General features: G+C 37.0%; 1 protein-coding gene across 2 annotated transcripts in view; it reads right to left on the reverse strand.

Annotated features, from left to right (window-relative positions):
• The window catches only part of PRDM2 (PR/SET domain 2), a 61,302-nt gene extending 42,873 nt beyond the window's left edge, over window positions 1-18,429 (reverse strand). The window contains exons 1-4 of one of the 2 annotated variants that reach the window (XM_086476130.1): window positions 18,421-18,429; window positions 9,559-9,676; window positions 8,188-8,291; window positions 4,158-4,310 (exon numbers count right to left, since the gene is read on the reverse strand). In XM_086476130.1, coding sequence (XP_086332256.1) covers window positions 4,158-4,310; window positions 8,188-8,291; window positions 9,559-9,676; window positions 18,421-18,429 — 384 coding nt within the window. Of the gene's footprint in view, window positions 1-4,157; window positions 4,311-8,187; window positions 8,292-9,558; window positions 9,677-14,520; window positions 14,546-18,420 lie in introns of those variants that run through there. The other variant, XM_086476131.1, reaches the window with a different exon arrangement.
• Between the last annotated feature and the right edge of the window lie 4,266 nt (window positions 18,430-22,695).

The following is a 22,695-nucleotide window of genomic DNA, read 5'->3' on the forward strand; positions in this document are numbered from 1 at the left end:
TAATCTGAACACTTTCTGTTCAAAAGGTTTAAAGTAATATCAAAATTTATTATTGTCAAGAGTAACAGCCTAACAAGCTACATCCTAAGAAGTCCTAGAACGTTGTCTAAAATTCAATTCATTGTAGATGTACAAGCACCGCAACAAGTGTTGTACAGACTGAGACAGGCATTTACCTCTCTGACCTATCAGAGCATATATTCTTCACCACAGACACTGCACCTTACTGTGACGCTGTGCTTTTACACCTGGCTGTAAAATGTAAGCACAGTGGACAGTTTGTGGCATTAGTACTTGTGTGCGTTTTTCACACTGTATGCAACAGGGAGGTTCTTGAGGAGTTATAAACCTGTTTGACAAAACACTGTTCCATAAACAAATTAATTTCACCTTAATCAAGGACAGTTTCACAGCCAAACTTACTTAGAAGACTTTTTCAAACTGAGTTTTTGTAATTCTTGAAGAAGTAAAATTGCAGCAAAGTTCTGTACCATGTGCAGAACAACACTACTCAACAAGCTCATTTCATCAGGAGAGGCGGGAAGAACTTCTGAAACCCTGTAGTGAGTTTAAGTTGTTTCATCAAAATATCACAACGCTCATATATGCATCCTGGGGAAAGCACATGCAAAGCAGCCTACAAATATCCTCAGTCCTTCAGTAAAGATGAAGAGAAGATGGAAGAGAAAAATATTTGCTTGGGCTCACTTGAAAGTTCTATCCTATTACTATTTATTTACAGCAGAGAACAGGGAAGTCAAAGCTCTGTGCAGCTTTGAGGTTCTTTTACATCAAGCAAATTTGGACTTTGCTTATCTTAGCAATGGAGCTTGGAAATCAGCCTGTTTAACTTACAAATTAGAAACCCACATAAAGCTGAAGAAAACCTTGGGAAAAAAATAAATAGTGATGATGATATTTTAAATGCCTTGAGGTAAAGCAGAACAAAATGACATACAAGTCACCAATTCTCCTTTGAGGGTAAATAAAAACTGTGCTGTTTATTTATCACCAAATGGCATTCCCCTAAATTTATTAATTATGATAAAGATCAGGAAGGAATCATGTAGGTATCTGGGCTGGTAAATTTACAGCAGTTTTGAAGTGGCAGTGTATACACCGTAACACATTATACACAGAAAGAGAGGGATGTTTAAGATGTTATTTAGCACATGCTTTCTTTTGTCTCAGTTATCGGTAAGGTGTGATGTGAATCTAAAACTCTAGATAAGGACTCTACAAGAACATAATCTCTGACACAAAAGGTGAGACGAAAACAAACCTTTAAATAAAAAGCAGACATATAAGCAACCATATTTTGTAAAGAAAGCATAATACAGCACTTTTTTTTTTCCCCCCAAGGTATGAATTGTCCCTGCAGTTTTTAAGGTATAGGATAGTAAAAACTGATAAACCAGGCAATATTTAAATGCTTTAATACAGTAACTTGCCCTTGAGACCACACATTTGAAATCTCCTCCTCTACATTATACTTCTATACTGTCAGTCACCTGCAGCTTAACTCCCAATTTCTTCACACTAACTTTTATTTTAAAAGCCTGGTTACTATAAATTCATCACTCTAAATAATGAAAAGTAAGTTTACAAAACACTAGACAAAACAAGCCTTCTTAATGCCTTCCTTTGGTTTTCATATTCTTGGAAAGGACAAGAAATTAAACCGAATATCAGATTTAAACTACAAGAATAGTCCACTTCTGCAATTCAAAACCACAAAATGTCACTTTCTAAATCTTGACCTGATTTATCAGTATGCTGACTGAATGCTCAATGTTTAACAATAGTGAAAACTGTCCAATTTCACGTCAAGTTTTCACTTCAAAAATCATCACAGATGAGCAAGATCAGAATTTTTCTTACTTGTCACTTCTCTAAAGGGTAGAGAAGACAATAAAATATGTTGAAATAGATGGTTTAAAAATAATTGGCATATCAGTATGCACTTCTAACAAACACTCATTATTACAGATTTGCGAGCTTCTTTTCCCAATATGGAGCAATGTTAAACTTTACATGATAACCTAGTTTTGCATAGTGAAGCAACTCAGACCTTTCTACAGCCACCTCTTAAATCACCTGTGTCACGGATGTAATGACAACCAAGGAACAGCAGGAGCAGACCGCTGAACCACGGCTGCAATGCTTCTGGGACTAACTCGGTCCTGGACACAGCTTGGGTGCTTTTGAGCAGCATGAGGCTGCGCTTACTAACCAAGCCATCCCACCCCAGCTCATGCAGGACTAGCTTGGGCATGACCACACCACGCTCCTGGAACCGAGTCTACACGGCAGAAACAACCAGCTCAGCTCCCAGGCCCCTCTGTGTGCAACACCCAAGCCCAAAACAACTCGGAGCTGCTGCTGCCTCTAGACCAGCCTCTGAGAGGCAGAGCTGCAAGCCTCTGCGCAGAGGCAGCCTGGAGGTGACGCCGTTTCTGATGGAACACTCCCTCCAACTAGCATACGGTGCAGACATGAATTTCCAGAAGCTTGACTGGGATTGGTATCACAACACTGAACTGAAGCTCATAAACAATCCCACAGCACCCACATATCTAAGCGGTTGCTGCAGGGGCAAATAGAGCCTGCTGAAGACAGCTTTTTGAAGAACCCCTTCACAGCCCAAACTCAAAATCTCGCACTGCAACAAATCCCAGACAGATTTTTAAACCAGCAGAACTGACCCTTATAGGCTACTCTAACAGTTTCCAGAAAGAGCTGCTTCCCAGCATGATCTTTTTGGCAAGACCTACAAGGATAAAATTCATCAGGTCGCAAGAGAAGACATTCAAAGGAACAAAGCGTATTTCAGATGCTGTGGCAAGGTATTTGTTATTCTGTCAGCAGTGCCCAGCCTCTTTTAGAGGTACAATTATTTCCCAAAGTGCAATATTATCCATCAGAAAACAAATTTGACATATATGAATGCTTGTCTTTATCAGGACTAAAACCTTTGCAGAGAAGATTCAATGAGAGAGAAATTTCTATGAAATTTAAAATGCCAGAGTGACTCCAAAAGCTCACTTATGTTAATGAACTAGTGTGACTATGGGCAAAGGCAGAGGCAATCCAAGATAAAGTGTCTGGAGAAAACTAAGCTGGCTACAGATTCACATTGGGAGCCTGCCCTCAGTGAATAAACACTGAAGTGCAGGCAATAGCCTGGCTGGCCATAGCAAACCTCTACTTGAATACTATCTCAAAGCTGTCAGAAAGTCCAGAAAACGTCTAGAAGTGTATTGGGTTTTTTTTTCCATCTAGTTTGAGTGACCTAAAATATAACAGCTTTACATATTGCTATACTGCCCTATAAACTTCAGAACTGCATGGTATAAACTCATTCTTTCATTAAGTGAAGATGAGTTACTTATAGGTGCTGTTGGCTTTACAAGGAAACTTAAGAAACAGCGTAACAGCAAGGCTGCATATACCCAAACCCCACAAAATCATTTTAAATAAAACCAAAGTTGAGCTATATATACTCACTGCTAGTAGATTCTTTATCAGAAATTCAAATAATACTTTATACCCACAATATTCTAACACTAACAATACTCTACCATTACTTATAGTTAAATCATTTTTTTCTTTGTTTGGGAGATACAATGCCCCAGGAATTACACCCTTTTTCCTGCCCCCCCACTCTCTGACTAAAACTGGAATGGTATAAAACCAGGAAAATTTGTTTCATGAAGCTACATATAAAAGTGTCTTGACAACCACTCTGTCATACAACGCAAAGACCATAAAAATAATTGATTCCTGCAAAAATCCTCAGTAGAAAGTGTCTCAGGATCTACAGAAATAGAAAAACATTTATTTTATGTAATCTGCCGTGGTTTTTCATTCCGATTTGTATCAAATTTGGTGCTACAGCAAATCATTAACCAACAGGACAGACTCACTGTTCATACGTATCCCATATTTTAACAGTAAATCTTGATGTCAACTGTATTAGCACAGAAGAATTTACACCAACGAAATGCAGCATATGCAAAATTTTAATTATATTTCATAAAATGTTTCAAAATCTGTTTAATACAAATAGTAAAAAAATAGGATTTGAATAAAGGGGAATAAAAAGTATTAATAATAGAAAGTAACAGAGGAGTAACTGAATCTTCAGACATTGATACCTTTAAACTTTTGTAGTATATGGTCCTGTTGATCTCCAGAGGAAAGAGATTTTGCTCCTTTCCTGAACGTGCCCAGTTTATATACCGCAGCCAGTTCCCTTTCTCTGGATCAGTTGCATCAACACACATCCACCCCAAGTTTGGGTAATACACCTGTAAGGCAAAAACGGCATTAAGCGAATGGGCAACTGTCAACACTGAAGTGTACAGGCACTGAATGCTACACAAAGCAGCAGCTATCATCTAAGGACAGAGATAACACAAAGAATACGAGCAGAGGCAGGGGTCGTACTGGTGAGGGGAGTGTTGCTGCAATCTTGTTAGTGGAACTGGTGCAATTGGAAAAAACACACCCACAACTTTTGGCCTGCAAGCCCTTCTCTGAAGATTTCAAAGCTCAAAGCAAAAATACTTAAAACATTTTATGCTTTCTTTTCAGTTTGGGAAGCCTGAAATGGTCCTCTAGATTTTGCATTTAGTAAAGTGATTGATTTTAAGATGCAAAGGCAATAGAGCTTTATTCTTACTATCAGATGAATTGTGAAAGCAACTATATAGAAGTTAAAACAATTTACTTTATTTGGAAAGGGAAGGCACAACTTACAGTAAACCTTTTTTCAGGGTATTAAAGACAATCTTAACCTTTCAGAAATCTTGTGATCACCTTAAAAAAACTGACCATGTCAATAAATCTCTGCATGTTCCAAGACACTGTGTAAATTCTTTGGTTTCCATTCTTGGGGAAAAAAAAATTTAACACCTACTCCTGTTTTATATTTGAAGACAGCTTGCAATAAAGCAAGGTTACTGACATCTTCAGTATTTTCTGATGACAGCCAACTCTGCTTCTCTTTCACAACATGTTATGCATCTCCCACTCTTCTGATTATAGTCCAAGTCAGATGACTAAGAGCAGCTACCAGTGGAAGTGGATGCTATACGATTTTTTCCAAGCCGAAGAACACACCACTGTTCGGCAACTGGCAATACCATTCTCCGTTGCTCTGTCTCAGAACACAGGCATACTAAGAGGTACACAATGTCTCAGAAATATTGAGCAGCTCAATATTGTTAGAAAAACAAAAAAGGAAAGATATGTCCAATTTGATTCCATCTTATTAACTGCTTTTTTCCTTTTGGTCAAGTCTATAAATATCAGCCTCTGCCTGGAAAAGCTCCTTTCAAAACCAGCCTCCCTAGCTCATTACCTCCTGCAACATACACTTAGCACCACTGCAGATAAGGTATAAACTAAAATTACAGTTTCACTATAACTTTCCCATTCTGTTAAACAATGTTGAAGTTTTTTTATTGTTTCTGATACTTACTTTACAAGTAGTTCTAAGTCTTTTCAATGTTTCACATTTTCAATTTCAAATACACTTGTACAACTTAAAACAAGAACCATTTAACAAATTTGACTTCTTTTGTGGTGATATACTATTAGTGTAATAAAAGAGAAGTTTACTGATAAAGGTAAAGTTTCAATAAATACACCAAAATAACCTTAGTTCCTTTCCAAACAAACAGAAAACATCTCCCTCACTTAAACTATTCCAGCATGGATTTCATCAGCTGACTTTTGAAAGAATACTCATCAGCACACCCAGCCCTTGCAATAAGAAAGCATAAACAAGACTGTAAAAGCAATCCCGTTGGTGAAAATGGAAGAGCCAAACAATGCTGTGGAAGACCAGATTAACAGATATGGAGTATACGCAAAACATAACACTTTATTGCTTTTTTAATATACTACTTTATTATGGTTTCATATTACTTAAACATTTTTATTACAATAAAGATCATTCAGCACAGTTGTGCCAGTCACTCCGAATCAGCAGATGGCATTTCCCTCAGCTTTCAGTCACTTGCCATCATTTTCCTATCTGCGGCTTTTCTCTGACAGAAAATGAAAATATGTTCACATCTCCACCTCTCTCCTCAGACACGGCAAGCATACACTGACACACAAAACTCCTCTTTTTCAGACTGATCCTCTCGCATGACAGTTCAAAAATCACTAAACTTGACAGGAGATACCAGCTTTTAGAAGCCTTACTTTTTCTCCAGATTAACTTCACTAAAGAAACAAACGGGATTCTTGTGGAAAAGGCTGTTCTCCTAGGTGTATCTCCATATACCTAACTACTCCCACACAACACCATCCTTTTACAAACCATATTTTCTAACATTAAGATTCTGGAGTAGTGTCAGATACCAGCATATGGGGCCAACTGTTGTGGTCTCATTTTAGCTGCTTTTTTCTATTTCCAAAATCAGTATTAAAGCAACACAGAATTACTTGGAAATCTAGCAGGGAATCCCATTATGGCCTGCATGGCAAACTACAAAACTTCGTCACAGCTTGTTTGCAACTATCTGGGGCCCCCAGCACAAGAAAGACATGGACCTGCTTGAGCGGGTCCAGAGGAGGGTCACAAAGATGCTCAGGGGCTGGAGTAGCTCCCCTGTGAGGACAGGCTGAGAGAGCTGGGGTTGTTCAGCCTGGAGAAGAGAAGGCTCCAGGGAGACCTTATAGCGGCCTTCCAGTGCTGAAAGGGGGCCTGTGGGAAAGGTGGGGAGGGATGCTGTACTGGGGAGTGTAGTGATAAGATGAGGGGTAATGGTTTAAAACTGAAAGAGGAGAGATTTAGATTAGATATTGGGAAGAAGTTCTTTACGGTGGGGGTGGTGAGACACTGGAACAGGTTGCCCTAAGAAGTGTTCAAGGCCAGGCTGGACGGGGCTTTGAGCAGCCTGGTCTAGTGGAAGGTGTCCCTGCCCATGGCAGGGGGGTTGGAACAAGATTATATTTAAGGTCCCTTCCAACCCAAACCGTTCTGTGATTCTATGATCATTTCTCAACACAAACTTAAAAAAATAGAGACATATCCACTGAGAACATTCAAAATCCAGCACTGAGAAAAACAATTGCAAGGTCAATAATTTACTTGACTGATTCAATCTCACTAAGTGTTCTTGTACCAGATCAAAATTGGAGATATCTTATGCAGTGGAGTTTGTGATAATAGTAGCTCAACGCAACAAACACTACACCTGAACACTTCATTACTTTCCTGAATGTGAATTTGCATTTATAGGAAATTGTTCTAGATCAATTCCTCTGATAGGGCTTAACATTAAGCTTTGTATATGTATCCAATGCTTTATATAGTTCAATTTTTGCAGGCTAGAGGCCCAAACTATCAATACTTTTAGCCTAAAAATCTGTAAACTAGCAAGCTCTGTTCCAGAACATGCTATGCCACAGTTCCTCCATCTCCCCCCGCCTCCTTGACCACTCACTTTGCTAAAGCCATTTGCTGTATGTGTCTTTCGAAAGACTGAAGTCGTCTTTGGAAGTAGTTATGAACTGCCTTAGACACTGTAGATAGGATTCAACTCCAGATTAAGCCACCTACATTTTGAAATCTACATAACACCCAAGGTCTTATGACTATCAGTGGAGCTTAAAGAGCTATTCAGCTGTCCAGACAGTATTTGCTCCAAGGCAAGCCCAAACACAAGCAGCACAAGAAATACTGCAACAGTTAAGAACTTTTATAAAACTCCAAAAGCAAAACCAATTCCCATAACAAAGCTGGTTTTCAAAGAGCTAACTAAACAAGGAGCACTGTGGCTTCCTTAAGAGATTCCATATCCTCCTAATTTCCCTAATTTCATAAGCAGCTGACAGTACTCAGTTGCAGAAGGGATATCACTCAGGGTTCAAGCCAACAAAGCAAAGCTTCATCAGCAATAGACTCTTGAGGGGAGGTGTGATCCACAGACAGCATACAAGAAAATTAACACAGCAATGTCAAACAATGCCAATACTTTAAAGCTTTGTAATTCAGAACGGTTGCTCAATCCAAGTGTCTATAAATAACTGTTTGTAGTGGCAGACATTGATAGACAGCAATTATTTTCCATCCTGTCTGCTTCTAAAATCCCTGGAAAAATTACAGGCTAAACACAAAATATTGACCTAGTGACAGGTATCTTTTTGCATTTACAGGCTGTTTCTTACCTCCCACATGTATACATTGCTCTTAACTTGAGATCTTTTTTTCTTGTCACCAACAAATGGTCCAAACTTCTTGCCTTTTAAAATTGATTTTGTTGCCCAGACACCTGGAGAGACACATATCAGTAGTTAAAACTAACTTATCTCAAGCAAATCTTCTACTCACAATACATAATTCTTAATATCATTACATGTGTCTGTCTCAGACTGGGGAACATTCTACAATATTATGATCACAGTAAGGAAACTGAAGTTTACCAAAATGAATTCAAGCAACCCTCTCCCTAAAACTCACTCCAATCATGAAAGGTTTAAGCATTTACCTGGTTTCATTCTTTGCTCATGGGCTAACATACCTCTGAAGACAAAAAACTACCTTGATTTTTCTTGTCCTTCAGATGATATTCAAAATACCATAAAGGCATTACAGGTTTTATATTGTAAAGTCCCCAATTTCAGCTGTTTTGCTGAGTAAATATGTTATTAAAACAAAAATCCTGTTTGTTTTCCCTGAAACAATGCTAGGCAAATGAAGCCCTCACAAAAGTTGGGACGCTAATTAATAGTGTATTTTGAAGAAAAAAATATTTAGGACTGCTCTAAATATGTGCATCTGCCCATAAATTTATTGACAAGATTCAACAGAACTGAAAACGGACAGCTGCATTTCATATTTTATAGCAGGAAAACCAAGAACAGATTGATAGACAATTGGTAATGTAACATAACATTCTCATTCAGACCATGCTAGATCAAGTTCATACTAGAAAAGATTAACCACGCTCCAAAGAGCTTATAACACTAATGCATCTTTTGTCAGGCTTATTCCTCAAACTACCAGCTTTCAACACTGAGTATCTAGTCTGTAATTCTGACTTCCATCAAAGTTTTCCCACATTAAACTCTGTTAAAAAAGAAACGAAGCATTTTGCACATATTACAGAAACAAACACTGGCTCCACGTAGCAGCTTTCAAGTCTGCACTGAATCTGTTCCTACAAATTAAACTTTTTACATGGATTTGATTGATGCAGGATTCTAAAGAGGGAACAGTAAGATCGTTGCAAAACGCAAAACTGATAAAGTGCTATAAGCGAAAACAAACCAGTGAAGTAACATTGCAGTATTTTCATAACCTAATCCATTTGCCTTTTGGTCCACCCTTAACCCCAATTCTGATGTTCTAGGAACATCATCTTGGGATGCTGGAGAAAATCAGAAGCTGTCCACTCTTTCCAAGAGAAATTATTGCAGGTAAATGCACCAGACATCATCTCTACCCAGCACAGGAGGGCACCGAACTCTCACAGCAACTGTAATTTATGTGAGCAAGCGTAAAAATCTTCATTCTCTTTTCACAGTTGTAGCACTCACCAAGTCGTGTCTTGTCAACAGCAGATGGGAAGAGCCTCACATCCTCAGGAAGCCCCCTAAGCACATGCTCAGGTACATCATCTAAGGTCTCCACAGCCACTGTAGATTCAGTTGTGTTCTACAAGTCAAAAAGCCAGAAGGGCCACGATCATTAGCAGATAAAAAAATAGCAAACCAGATGATCAACCCATACAAGCTACAAAAACTCCTGACTTGAAATTAAAGTAAAATTTCCAAATTGCCATTTCAACTAAGGTCCCCTCTCCATCAAGATGCTAATGTAGAAGTATCTTTCTATCAGAACATTCAAGTTTTCACTATTATTTTCACTACACTTCTTCATGCTTTCATGCAGAGTTCTAAGACCACATTAGAGATAGACATAAACCACTGATAACTACAGTTGCTGTAAACATTCTTTTGCTTTAGTTAATGGATGTGTTTTGATTATAAGCAGTATACAGTAACTAAACCTAACTGAAAGGGTTTTCATGTATCTCTCAGGCCATTTGCCACTTCATTCATTTTCCTTGGCCTCTCTTTAAAAACCAACTCAAAATTCTCCCTTGAGTTACTTGGAGAACAGACCTAAAGGTATTTTAATTTTCCTGTCCAAGTATGACTTACTGTGTACTACAGCTATACACTACAGCACTACTACACTGCACCTAGAGATGAATGAACAGAAAAGTATCGTGGTTCTGCACCTTGGAAAATATCTGTATTTTTCAGAGTATAGTTTCACATGAGTTCAGGCTTAGTGTTTGAAACTGCTCATTAGTATGGCAATCTAAAGCTCATCCATGGAACAGTTTTCAGTTGACTTATTTTTACTGATCATGAGAAACTACACTTAACAAGTAATTAGGTCAGTAATAGCACTGTTACATGCTACATTACGTTAAGACAACATTCCTTTGTGCCCCTTCTGATTAAAGTTCTTCCAAATTTTAGACAAAATACATTGTAAAGTTGATCTACCTGCCTAGTCTATTATGCTGAGACCTCTTCAAAAAAGTATCACATGTTCATAGAAACAGCCCTAGAGTTTTAGTATCTATGAGCTAACACTATAAAAATCCCCAGTTTCTTAAACATTCTATTGAAGCATTAGAATTACTCTGATTACACATATTTGTAAGCTACATTTAATTCTAGTTTTAAAATTGACAAGTCAAATTTTTCAAAAAAGTATATAGCAGGAAAACGAAACATACTAGCTCTTACATAACCTGTCTGGAAAGTCTACCTTAATTAAAAAAGTAAAGGAGGTAGATTAATTTCCCCTTTAAATTACAGACAGCTACAACAGACCTAAGCTAACACTCAGACCTAATATTTTCTGAAAATAAGCTACAAAAAGTTTTCATTATTTCAAGTTTCAGCTGTACACTAGATCTTAAATACAATCTCTTCTGCTAGAAAATGACTGCTTCTGAAAGACTAGTATATTTAAAAGCAACACATGATGCTTTTAGCAGAAAACTTTGTAAGCTGCATACTTTTTTGAATACCAAATAGTCAGAAGATGAGAGAAGTTGTTAGAAGTGTTTCAGGACACATACATCATTTGTCCAAATTATACTGCTGAGACATGTTACTGGCCATTAAAGCAACGAGAGGCAAGTGAACTGCCATGCTAAAATACACTGGTTTGATTAAAACAGTATGCAGCAAAACAGCCAGAAGACAGGAAGAAGAGGTTTTTTTCATTTTATTTCATAACCATCCTATTGACAGTTTTTTAAAATCCTGGTTTCCTACAAAGAATAAAACAGTGAAAGACCTCAAAATAGATGCAAGCCGATCCTGCATTAAAGCATCAGCAACTGCGTTCCATTATCTTTTCTTAACACCTGGACATTCCGCTTCAAATTCTGTTTCAAAGTGTAGAACAAATATGGATCCTATAAACCTGCCTGAGCCAGCAAAGCAGTTTCTCCATTAGGACTCTCAGCAAGTAGACTTCAGTAAAGGTCAGTGAAATCATGTAGGCTGGACTGGATCTGCTTCAGAGGTGTGCCATATAGCTCATCTTTTTCATGACTGACAGCATTAATGAAAAGGATGACTGAAAAAACATTTAAGTTTTTTCAACCATCTGTTTCATTTTCTGTTCAACTTAGCATAAATTTCTGCCCATAAAAAGTAATGGTGACCAATAACAAGAAAAAAAAAATTAACATTTAAAGGCATTTCTATTAATAGAGACCTAGGAAATCAAATGCTAGAAGTTGTTAAGTTCTAAAAATATTTGTACTCTATACACAGTTCTCAGCATTTCCCATTTTCTAGGTATTTTTTTATAGAATCCTTCAATTCTTTTAACAGAAAACTGAGATACACTGCAATTTTCCTGAGTATACCCTAGTTTGTACTATTTGAGTTTGTAACGAAAGCTAACTGGTATTTCAGCTTCGAGTATAAGGACAACTCAAAGTTTCAAAACAAAGGGCAATTCCAGCTGCAGAGCACATATGATCTGAGGGTCCAGACCCGCTCATGCAGCCTCCCATTTTCATTTTGTCAATCATTTCCTAAGCACGCACACAGAAGTTCCAAACGAAACAAGTGTGCATGACTCTATGCATAAAGGAAAGAGTGATGTAAAGCCTCAGTAACAGGAATAACTCGCCCCGAAACACACAAGTAATGACTTTGGAAATACAGTGCAAAGCCAGAACATCAGCTACCCACCACACTGAGGATAATTTCACATACATTAGCAATTCTTTATTTCCCCTTTTCAAATGATGACTTCCAGTCATACTCAATCTAATCGATCCCCAAAAAACAACCTAAAATACCTTCTGGTATTGCCTTAGGTGAAAACGTATCACTTGTAAAAAAGGCTAAACAGAAACGTAAGGAGAAAACCATACCCAAAGCTCCGAGAAGCACATACAGCTCACAAAAATGAAAAGTTATTTACCTATTGAAGCGAGGATGTTGCAGACAACAACTACTCCAATGTATATATTCGAGCATGCCCTTGGGACGCACCATCTACTCTGCCCCAAACGCGAATACATCCTGCACTACCCAGCACCGAGGGTCAGGTGGACAAGCTACTCTGCACATACTAGAGACTAGTAACGTGCCTAATACCCTTACAGTAGAGTAGCTGACATGATGGAGCTTGTATTTTAACGTACTTCACAGAGCTACTACCGTGTCTATTGTTGTCTTTCTACTGCTCTATTTACAACCTACAAACATGCCATCTCGCTCCAAAGACTGATGTTAAAGTATCTACATGCAACAAATTGAATAAGCTAAAAGCAGCTTTTAGAGAGAATGAAGTGTTTTAAATAAAGTCATAAAAGTTATTATTTCAGTATCCTAAATGTTATTAATCATAATTCCTAAATAAATCATTAGCTCAGAATCCTTAGCCAGCAGGTTAGAAGTAATACAAAAGGTTTTAAGGTATTTTTATATTAAAGTTTGAAAGGCAACAGAAAGCTAATAAATGATTTATGAATGTCTAGTAAGTGATTAGTTCCACTTTAAAGAGCCTACAAGGTTCAATAGGCTGCTTATAATATTATTCATACCATTATGTGTGTAACACAACAGTAAATGGTACGCACACTTGTCACTGAACAACTAGCTCTTTATTACCTAGTTATAGTCAACAAATTACTACTCCTGCTAAAAATCACCACTCCTGCTAAAAATCACCAGAATTTCAAAGTTACCAGCATGCGGCGTTTCCCATAAAACCTGTCCAGATTACGAAAGAATTGCGCTTGGTGAGAATGAGGCACACGTTGAACCACATGCAACAGCCCTAAAAAAAGTACTTTCCCTTTGACATCAAACTTGGATTATTCTGGTCGGAAACAAACACCGGGGGTGACAGCAGTAACTACGCTAATATGAAGGATGCTATACTTAAGCTCCAAACAAGCTTTAGGAGGTGTTAAACTGCAAAATAACAACAACTTGGGCAACACTACAGCTGTCCAAGTAAAGCTTGACCTTCTGGAAATTATTCTTGTTTTTACATACAACCATAAAGCAGAGATATGATAGCACTTTTAATATACTGAGTAATACTCGGAGCATTTTCCATTGAGCACTTATGAAATATGTTATGCTGAAAGTTTACTGGAAATACATTTTAAAATCTATCTCTATAGGCTATTAAATGTAAGGTTTTTTTATCTCTAAAGCAAAACAGCTAAAGCTTCTAAACCCTTTCTACTTTGCACCCACTCTTTGTGAGGCTGCTGCATATGGCAATTATCCCCTACATTTATGAATGTGACTTGCTGAGTTAAGTTACAAGAACATGTCTTCTGCCAGCTTAAACAGCAACGAGAAAAATGATAAAACTGAAGTCACAGCAAGGTTATTCTATTGCTGCCTTGGTAAGCCCTAACAGCTGCACAGGCACATCCTAGAGAGCTATTTGTAGGGGACAAAGACCCCCAAATTGGAAACCACGGAAGGAACAGAATGCCAGAAATCCCTTCCCATCCAAGAGAGTGCAGAGACCAGTGGGGGGAAAAAAGAATTCCTTATTCTTTAGTTATAATAGCTGAAGTCTATTCAAAGTAGAGCAAAGTTTTATTTTGCTCCTCCAACCACCCAAAAGGAAAAATAGTGATGAAAGAAGTCTGATTTTCAGGCATCTGTTAGCCTTGAACTGATAGGCAAGAATGTCTCATCAGACAAGAAAGAAACACACTCTCTCAGCGGATCAAAGAAACCCAAGTATCTTTCCAGTACATTGCCCCATGATTTCATTAGGAGAAAAACAAGCCTATTTTTCACAGCGGTATCTAACAAATTATATACAGGCACAGATGAGGGGACTACAGGCAGTGAACAAGGCAGCTATGAGAATGACACACTTCAAGGTTCAAGCTAACAAAAGTGGGGTGGTTTTTTGGCTGGGTTTCATTTTGGGGTTTGGCTTGTTTGGGGTTTGCTTTGGTTCTGGGTTGGTGGGGGGCGGTTGTTTTGGTTTTTGGTTCATTTTGGGTTTTTTTTTTTTTACAACCATAGCTAGATGAGCAGTTAAAAATATCAAGCCTGCAAATAAATTTTAACCTACCACAACTTTAAAAATGAGACTCAACTGATTTAGACAGAAGCGTACAGCACTGTCATATCCTCTGACGTGTCTGGCATATTCCTTAATGGCCACACCTCCTTTTAGCCATAAATATCCCAAAATTGTTCTATCATTTAAGGAGTTTATTTTTATGGAGTAATATACAATCAGAACTTTATTTTGCATCTACCTACATCAATCAAAGATTAGCAGCTACATGCAGAGAACACAGCACTCTTGACTCATTCGATGCCTGTCATATTAATGGATATCATGAGTACCAGAAAACCGAATATGGTCTAGTACATAACAATACATTTCACACCTCAAAGGAATGGTAATAAGTAAGCAAACACTATACAGTAAAATAAACAATTTAGTTCAGTCAAATCAGTGCAATCTTGTTTTATTTACAATTTAAATGCAGCTACTTAAAACATTTTCCAGATCACAATTTGTCCCCAAGGAATGTCTGTCTACCAAATGAAGAAATATTGTATTTCAATCACTTTTCCACCAACACTTAATCACATTTAAATTGATTCTTCTATTTAAAAAATTCACCTCTTGATAAGGATAGTGTACTGGTGCATGTCCTAAGCCAACTTTTGCATTTAACTGAAGTCCTAATACAGTATTTTTCACTCACTCCAAGACTGCAATTTTGAATACAAAAGCACTTGAAGCCTATTTCACTTTTAAGCTTCTTACTCTGAAGTTCATCAGAAATATTACATTGCTCACATTCAAATTAGCAGGGGTGAAGTGACTTAAGAACAATGCCAAAAAAAAAAAAACCAAACATTTGAGAGCTGAAGGGGTGCGTTAAGTGAAACTATCTTTTCCCATTTGCTTTGAATTCAGAGTCAAATCACTTTAAACACATCGATTACAGAATTTTTCACACCACTTTCAACATAAATGCACCTATGGACCAATCACAAACCAGACTATAATGTTACAAGCAGTATTTAAGCGGAGTAGGAACTGTACCTGAAACAGCATGTATACAGATGATCAGAGAACAGAGTGAAAAGGAAAAAAAATCATCCTGAGTGATGTGATGAAAGACAAACACTCAGTTAGCGTCATGTTCTGGTGGAAGCGGGATTAAGACAAATGAAAAGATAAATTAAAGTATACCATTGAAAAGAGAGGGACATGGCAAAGAAGCTACAAGAGGTAGTTGTGAAAAGGAGATGGAGTGACTAAGGCAGACTGCTGATGCACACAGCCAGCTAGCAGAAGAAAGGTAAGTCAGAAGCAGAAAGGACTCTGCTTATCCAAGAACCTTATCTGGCTACCCCTCTTTGCAACAGTTGCAAATTAAAGATCTATCAGAAATATTTGAAATACTTATTGAAAAATTCAGAGGGAATGGGGGAGGGACCTTTAGTACAAGTGCAGCTCTGATTTGTTAACGTACGCCTTCACCATTTTTTAAATAACTGCCCATGCAGTTTTCCAGGGAGCACACAACCTTCCTCCTACTCTATCCTAATGCCATCTGAGATGCAGTAAATGCTGCCTATCAAAACCCTCCGTTTACTTGTTTGGGGTTTTTAAAATAAATTATTCAGCATATTCTGAGAAAGTATTTTACATATAAAATGAAGACCTCTCTCTAAAACACACAGAGAATGCATACTGTCTATCCTGAGAGAGCAATCTTCCAAGAAACTCAAAAATATTAATCCCAACAGCTGCTTTTTCTTTTTTTTTTTTCAATCCTCCTTCTCCTTACTACAAAGCAGCCTTATCAAAGTATTTATGAAAAGGTTTTCCTTTGCTACTTCAAAATTTCAACCGGATAAACAACAAAACTAGCAGTCTTTTCATATAAACCAAATTAACAACAGCCCAGTTAGTTTCAGGGTCACTGAAGTCACACCAAAAGCAGAGGTAAGCAGAATGAAAGAAATACAAGAACGTAACACTTGAAAGGTGTTTGGCATCAGGCAAAAACATTTCTTATACAGACCTGGCACTACAACTTGTCAACAGTGAATGAAATGACAAGGGCACTGCAAGAAAAAACACCACAGGGTTGATGCTAAATACACACTTAATACGAATGGTAATCGAACAATTAAAAGCCATACGAGCTCTGTACACTTTGGAAACTAAACGTGAAAGCCAGAAACACCAAGAGGGACTCTAAGCTACTGCAACTATTCCCAGAGGCAGGGTCATCTCATTATTTAATTGTAAGATGACACACATCACAGCTCTGCATAAACAATATTAGCTGTTGTAATAAAAAAGATGAAGACTTTGTTTTCATGCAGCACAGAAATGTTACGGAATTCTAGAAACAGGCAGAGGGGATACGGACACACAAATGGGAAGGAAACAGCCCATGGTAACAATTACAGATTAGGATCTACAAGCTTTCAGAATTTTAGCAGAATCCAAAGCTTATCAGAAGGACTAAAAAAGCAAGATTATTACTCAAGCAGGCAGAGCAAGAGACTGTTCGCTTCATGCCACTGAGCGCATTTAAAACAAACCTTACAAGTGAAAAAATTACAAGTCTCAGTAGAAATAAATTGCAAACCAATAGTTAACCTAGCTACCCCAAACTAGACTACCAATGCTTCCAAGTGTGCTAATGCAAATGTTACTTGTATTATACATGATACTTTATATTTGTGTATAGATATAATACAAATCTGTATTTTTACAGTACGTATTTCAAGGCTTTGATGGAGATTATATTTTCAATTTTTTAATACTCATATATATATTGAAGATTTTTTAGTTTAGATCAGAGGAAAAAAGCAACAGGAAACATCCCACCAACCCATTTTGCACTGTAATCACTTATATTATGTATATACTTCCCTAACTTTGATAAGAATGTACTTCATCAAAGTGCTAACTGTATTCAATGCTGCTGGTGATCAAATAAGGCAGTAAAGGGCAATAAAAGCATGCATTAGACACAAGCATCATTAAAATAAGTATACAAAGCATTTTACATGACTGCATACAATGGTTGTTTCTGGCTAAGAAAGCTTCTATTCATAGCCAACTTTTTTAACAAATTAAAAATGGCATTCCTTCAGCGTAATATCCTACGTTCACATTCCCACACCAAAGGGATTTCGTAAGATCATCCAAAGAGAGAAGTACTTAGAGAAAATTTAACATACTTTTTTCTGTATATTTCTTTAAGCAATACAATCATGCACGATAGACAAACAGATGTATAATTCCTACTTGGACAGATAAATGCAAAATAAAATCACGTACACTTGGCACTGATCAAAACAACACCCTCCAGTCAGGATATTCTTGCAGCTGTAGAGCACTGCGTCACAAAAAAATTCCCAGTCTTTTCATTTGGTTCTAGGGGAAACGCTTAGGGCTCCAGAAAAGTGTGAAACTTTCTGATCAATCAATTTCTGTCACAGATTGTTCACTGGACATTTGAAAGTGATTAAAACAGGTAAAAACAAAAGGAAATCTTCAATTTTCAAGCACTTTTATAAGGATGCGAATTATTACCAAAAGCCTCAGGACAAAACAGGTTTTTCTGGAGAGGTGTTCTTATAAAAGGTGCCCACAGTAATAACGTACATGCTGCTAAAGGAAATTCACACACAAAAACCTTACATCCATGAAATAAAATAAATCTCACAAGCATACAGAGCATGGAAAGGAGGAGCATGAAATTTAATGACACTGGAGATTTTAAGGAACATTTCTTTTTTAGTGGATGATTTACTTTTCTTATTAATAATTAACTGTTCTAACATCTAAGTGTTTCAATAAAGTCTTACATTTATACTCACCTGATTCATTTTGAATTCCTGTTGTGTTCTGAAAAGATACACACAACAAAGAAACTCCTTTGATTACATGAGCCCTAAAAAGAAAAACAGACAATTGTAACACGTACCTACCTACACATTTACACGGAATTGAAAGTACACACAGACCTGCAGTTTCTCTTCCTAAAGCATTTGTCACAAAGCAGCGTATTGCCGTGTAAAAAAAGAAATCTGCTCCAAGCTATAGTTCTCTTATTACAGCTCAAATGTATATGAATAATCTCCAGACGGTTATTTACGATTAATCTTTCTCCCAGTTTTAACTGATGATGCAACAGAAATGTGCCCAAGGAGGTTTCATTTGTTTTTTAAAAAAAAGTCAGCTTGTTCAAGACTGAGTACTTTTAAGAACTTTAGGAGTCAGATCTCTTTAGATTTTAGTATCAAAGCACTGTGAAAGATCTTAAGTGGTCGCCAAATTTACAAAATGCATGCATTTGAGTCTCCACTCTCCTGTATTAGAAACAGAAAATTCTTCCTTAAAATTGGGCCTTTTATTAAGGTATTTTATTATACTAACACATTTGGCATTCTCATTTAACAGAAGCCTGAGATTTCAAAAGGTTTCCTAGCCCAAGTAGGCACCAAATTTGGAAAGTCATGACTTAAGACAAAACTAATCAGAGCGACACTATATTTAAGAGCCTACTACATCAACTCACTTTTTTTTTTTAAATACACGTAAAAAAGCTTTCTTCCGAGCAACACTATCCTTTCCGGTGTCATACAGAATTTTCAATAAATTAACAATAAAATTTTTTGCAAGGTAACTGGTACCTAATCACTTAAATCACTTCATTCAAGTACTGTTATTTCTTCCCTCTCTTTAGTTTTCTTACTATAATAATGATTAACTGATCTTTACTAAGTACTTGGTACAAATACTAACATTTAATCTAAAATACATTCATGCAAAATATACTCCAAACAAATTTCCTATCATCCTTCACATCTTTGCAGTGTAAGAATTCTTAATGCTGTGTAACAACAGTGAAAATACGACCAAGCTTCATACAAATGTTGCATTGCTTAAGAAATTCATAAGAAAAGGAAAAACTTCCTCAAAAAGTATATTTACTGTATACAGCTCTTCCAGGATTAACTCTTTTTGTCCTGATACTTCCATAGTACATCAGCACTTTGACTAACAGCTGAAACATCTGTATTTCAGTCCCATTTTTACAACTGATTCTGTGGGATTTACAGTTTGCCAGGAAAGGCCAGTTACAGGATAAGGAGCTCAACAATCTCAAAAATCTGAACAGCTTTTAAACATCTGAAAAAAGGCATTCCTTTCAGCATGTACTATTACAACCCTCTAACTTATTCCAGTACATTGGTCAAATACAAATCAATTCCTAGGAATGATACATCCCAAGCGTTTGATTTTTCTAAAATTTTCTCTAACACTGACGGAGAACATAGCCACCACCAAGAAACTACTGAACACGCAGGGAATGCTCCCCAGGTTTCATTATTAGTTACAGTCACTCCTCAGATCATTAAAACTTGCCATGACAAAAACGTCCCTTGGTTCCAAGGTTCTCATGCATCAGCATGCAGTTGTTTCTCACACATCTACCACATACCCTTTACCTCCCTCAGCCTATCTTCACTCATTTTCCCTCCTGACCAATATGATTTCTGCTTCACACGTTTTTACGCAAATGCTTTAGGCAAATGGTTTCTGCAATGTGGTCCACAGACTGCCCGTCATCTGCTGAAAGTCGCCTTAGCACACGGAAATGTCGATTAAAGAAAAAGCAAAAGTTAGGAGTCAGTAAAAACTTCATACTTGAGAGGAGGCCTGAACAACAGAGAAGAATCCAGAGCTCTTTTATGCATTGTTCATTGGGACAATACCCACACAATGTCAATTTACAAATGAAATATTTTGGATAGCAAGAGAGGCATCAAAACATTTCCTAGTGTGAAAAACAACTTATTTTTAGTAGCAAATGTCTTGTTTTCCTATATTTGGCTACAAAACAAAAACCAGTTACTCACATAAAGACAACAAAAGGAAGAAGCTCTTATTGACAAGATTTTAGAGCACAGCCTGACGAGCTACTATGGCTGTAGCATATGAGTGTAAGTGGTTATTGTCTCCAGATGACTTTCCTACCTTTTCTCCTCCCTCTCACTGAAGATTATCAGTCTCTCAATGACAAGGGCTTAACTGTTCACACAACCATTTCTGTCATGGTTCTGGAAGGTGATTTAGAAAACCTGCTGTAAGAAGTGCCCATATGTTACGCTGTGGTAAATGACAGTCATCTGAAGTACACACGTCATTTTCAACACTGAATGAAAGACGAAGGCGTTTAACCCAAACTCCAGGTATGTGACGACAGTAAGGACTTAAAGCACCATCTTACAGAAGCAAACGTTCCACACCATCACTACTCAGCCACTAAACAAAGGATTTGAGACAAGTAAACATCAATTAAGCAATGAGCTGAAGGGCTCAATGCTAAAGGAAAGTCCTGTCAAGCTGAAAATTCCTCTAAGCTGAGCTTTCTTTAAATGAATCAGTCACAAATTTGAAAAGCAGTCAAGAACTTTTTAATTTGTTTCATTTGAGTAGTAAAAATACACTTTTCTTGTATTCCATATACCAATTCAAAATTATTTTGCTTAGAATTAATTTTCAAATCATTTTCAAAACAAAAAATAAGCCTGGTATTTTTACAAATTTTATAAATGCTTTATTCAGCTTTTATAGAACTGGTTATATCCAAAGCTCCAATGGTCTTACTTAGGAGAAGATGATAAATCTTAACATCCTGATACATTTAAATGGCCACATAACACAGTTTCAGCAGATTCCTAACAGACTGCACTACTCTCTACTCTGTCAGCTACAAGTTACCAGAGGAACCAATCAACCATAAAATTACATGAGAAATTAAGCTAGAGTAAACCGAAAGCTCTTAATTTAAAACACAGAGCTCAACTTAAAATTTTATACCTGCAGCTCTGACAAGTGGCATGTACAAGCTCTCTAACTGAAAAAATGCCTGAAAATATTTCCCAGCTTTTTTCTTCCCCCATGTTACCTATTTGGTTAACAATGAACCCAACTATGTGGAAAGCAAATTAAATTGCACTGGGGGGAGGGGGGGGGGAAATTAAGACTATATACAGACTTAGGTACAGTCACTAGCCTACTCTCTAAATGAAACATAAGAACAGAAGACAGTCTGTAACACTAAATTTGTGGTTTAACTTCTAGCACGCAAAGTTCATCAAAACCAAGAAAATAAGAAACAAATTCTACAACTGCTGCACAAATACTAGTTCCTCGTACAATCAGTGACCACCACCAACGTATTTACTCTTGTCACTGCAAGCAGAAACCAGCTTTCAGTTCATACGCTAATGACTTCTTAGCTACAACACAGTCAAGTCCAACGGAAGATTTTCCAGGAAAGCCCCGAAGAAAATTATACTGCTCTGATTTGTCATCAGCGGAATTGTGATAGATTGAGTTTAAAGAAGAGATGATGACCACATTAAATCAGTTTTAAAGTTAGCAATAGTCTACAACTGTGTTAGTACTCTGAAAAAGTCACGTCAGCAGCTCCATCAAATAGAGGTAAAAACTATTTTGATTCAATCTTTCCTTCAGACTCAACAGCAACATATACCTGAATATTGTTAATAACATCTACCTCAGTAAACTCTGAAGATTCACCAAATCCCTAAGAAAATATAAAGGTTTTATGACAAAAATGAAGCATGCTTACCAGCACAGTAACCTTAACTTTTAAATTCATTTCCAGAAAACATTGCCAAGTCATATTTATTTCAAACCACCACCTACTACTGTATCTCATGAGTACAAACATAGGATGCCCTTTCTCAAGACATGAAAGCATTTGGGAAACAAACACAAGAGAGAGAAGATCTACTGCATTGTATAATCTCATGAGTTTCAGAAAAGTCTATTTAGGAAGGCTCATAGTTAGGCAACAAACTATATTTATTTAGATAAAAAATATACAAAGCATTTGTACTTAAGGAAACACTTGAAGCAAAAAATATTTTGACCTTATTTCTGAATTCTATGCTTAAGAACTTTAAATATTCCCTTACAAAAAATATAACTCGTTGGGAATAGAATTTGCAAACAAGAGCAAGCAATTTTATACAAAATCAAAATTACAGATCACCTTCTCCAAACTAAATCAGATGGTACTTCTAGTAAACATCCCTGGGGTTTATTAAATATCC

Source organism: Leptosomus discolor, chromosome 20 (genome assembly GCF_034619465.1).
Source record: "Leptosomus discolor isolate bLepDis1 chromosome 20, bLepDis1.hap2, whole genome shotgun sequence".
Lineage (NCBI taxonomy): Eukaryota > Metazoa > Chordata > Aves > Leptosomiformes > Leptosomidae > Leptosomus > Leptosomus discolor.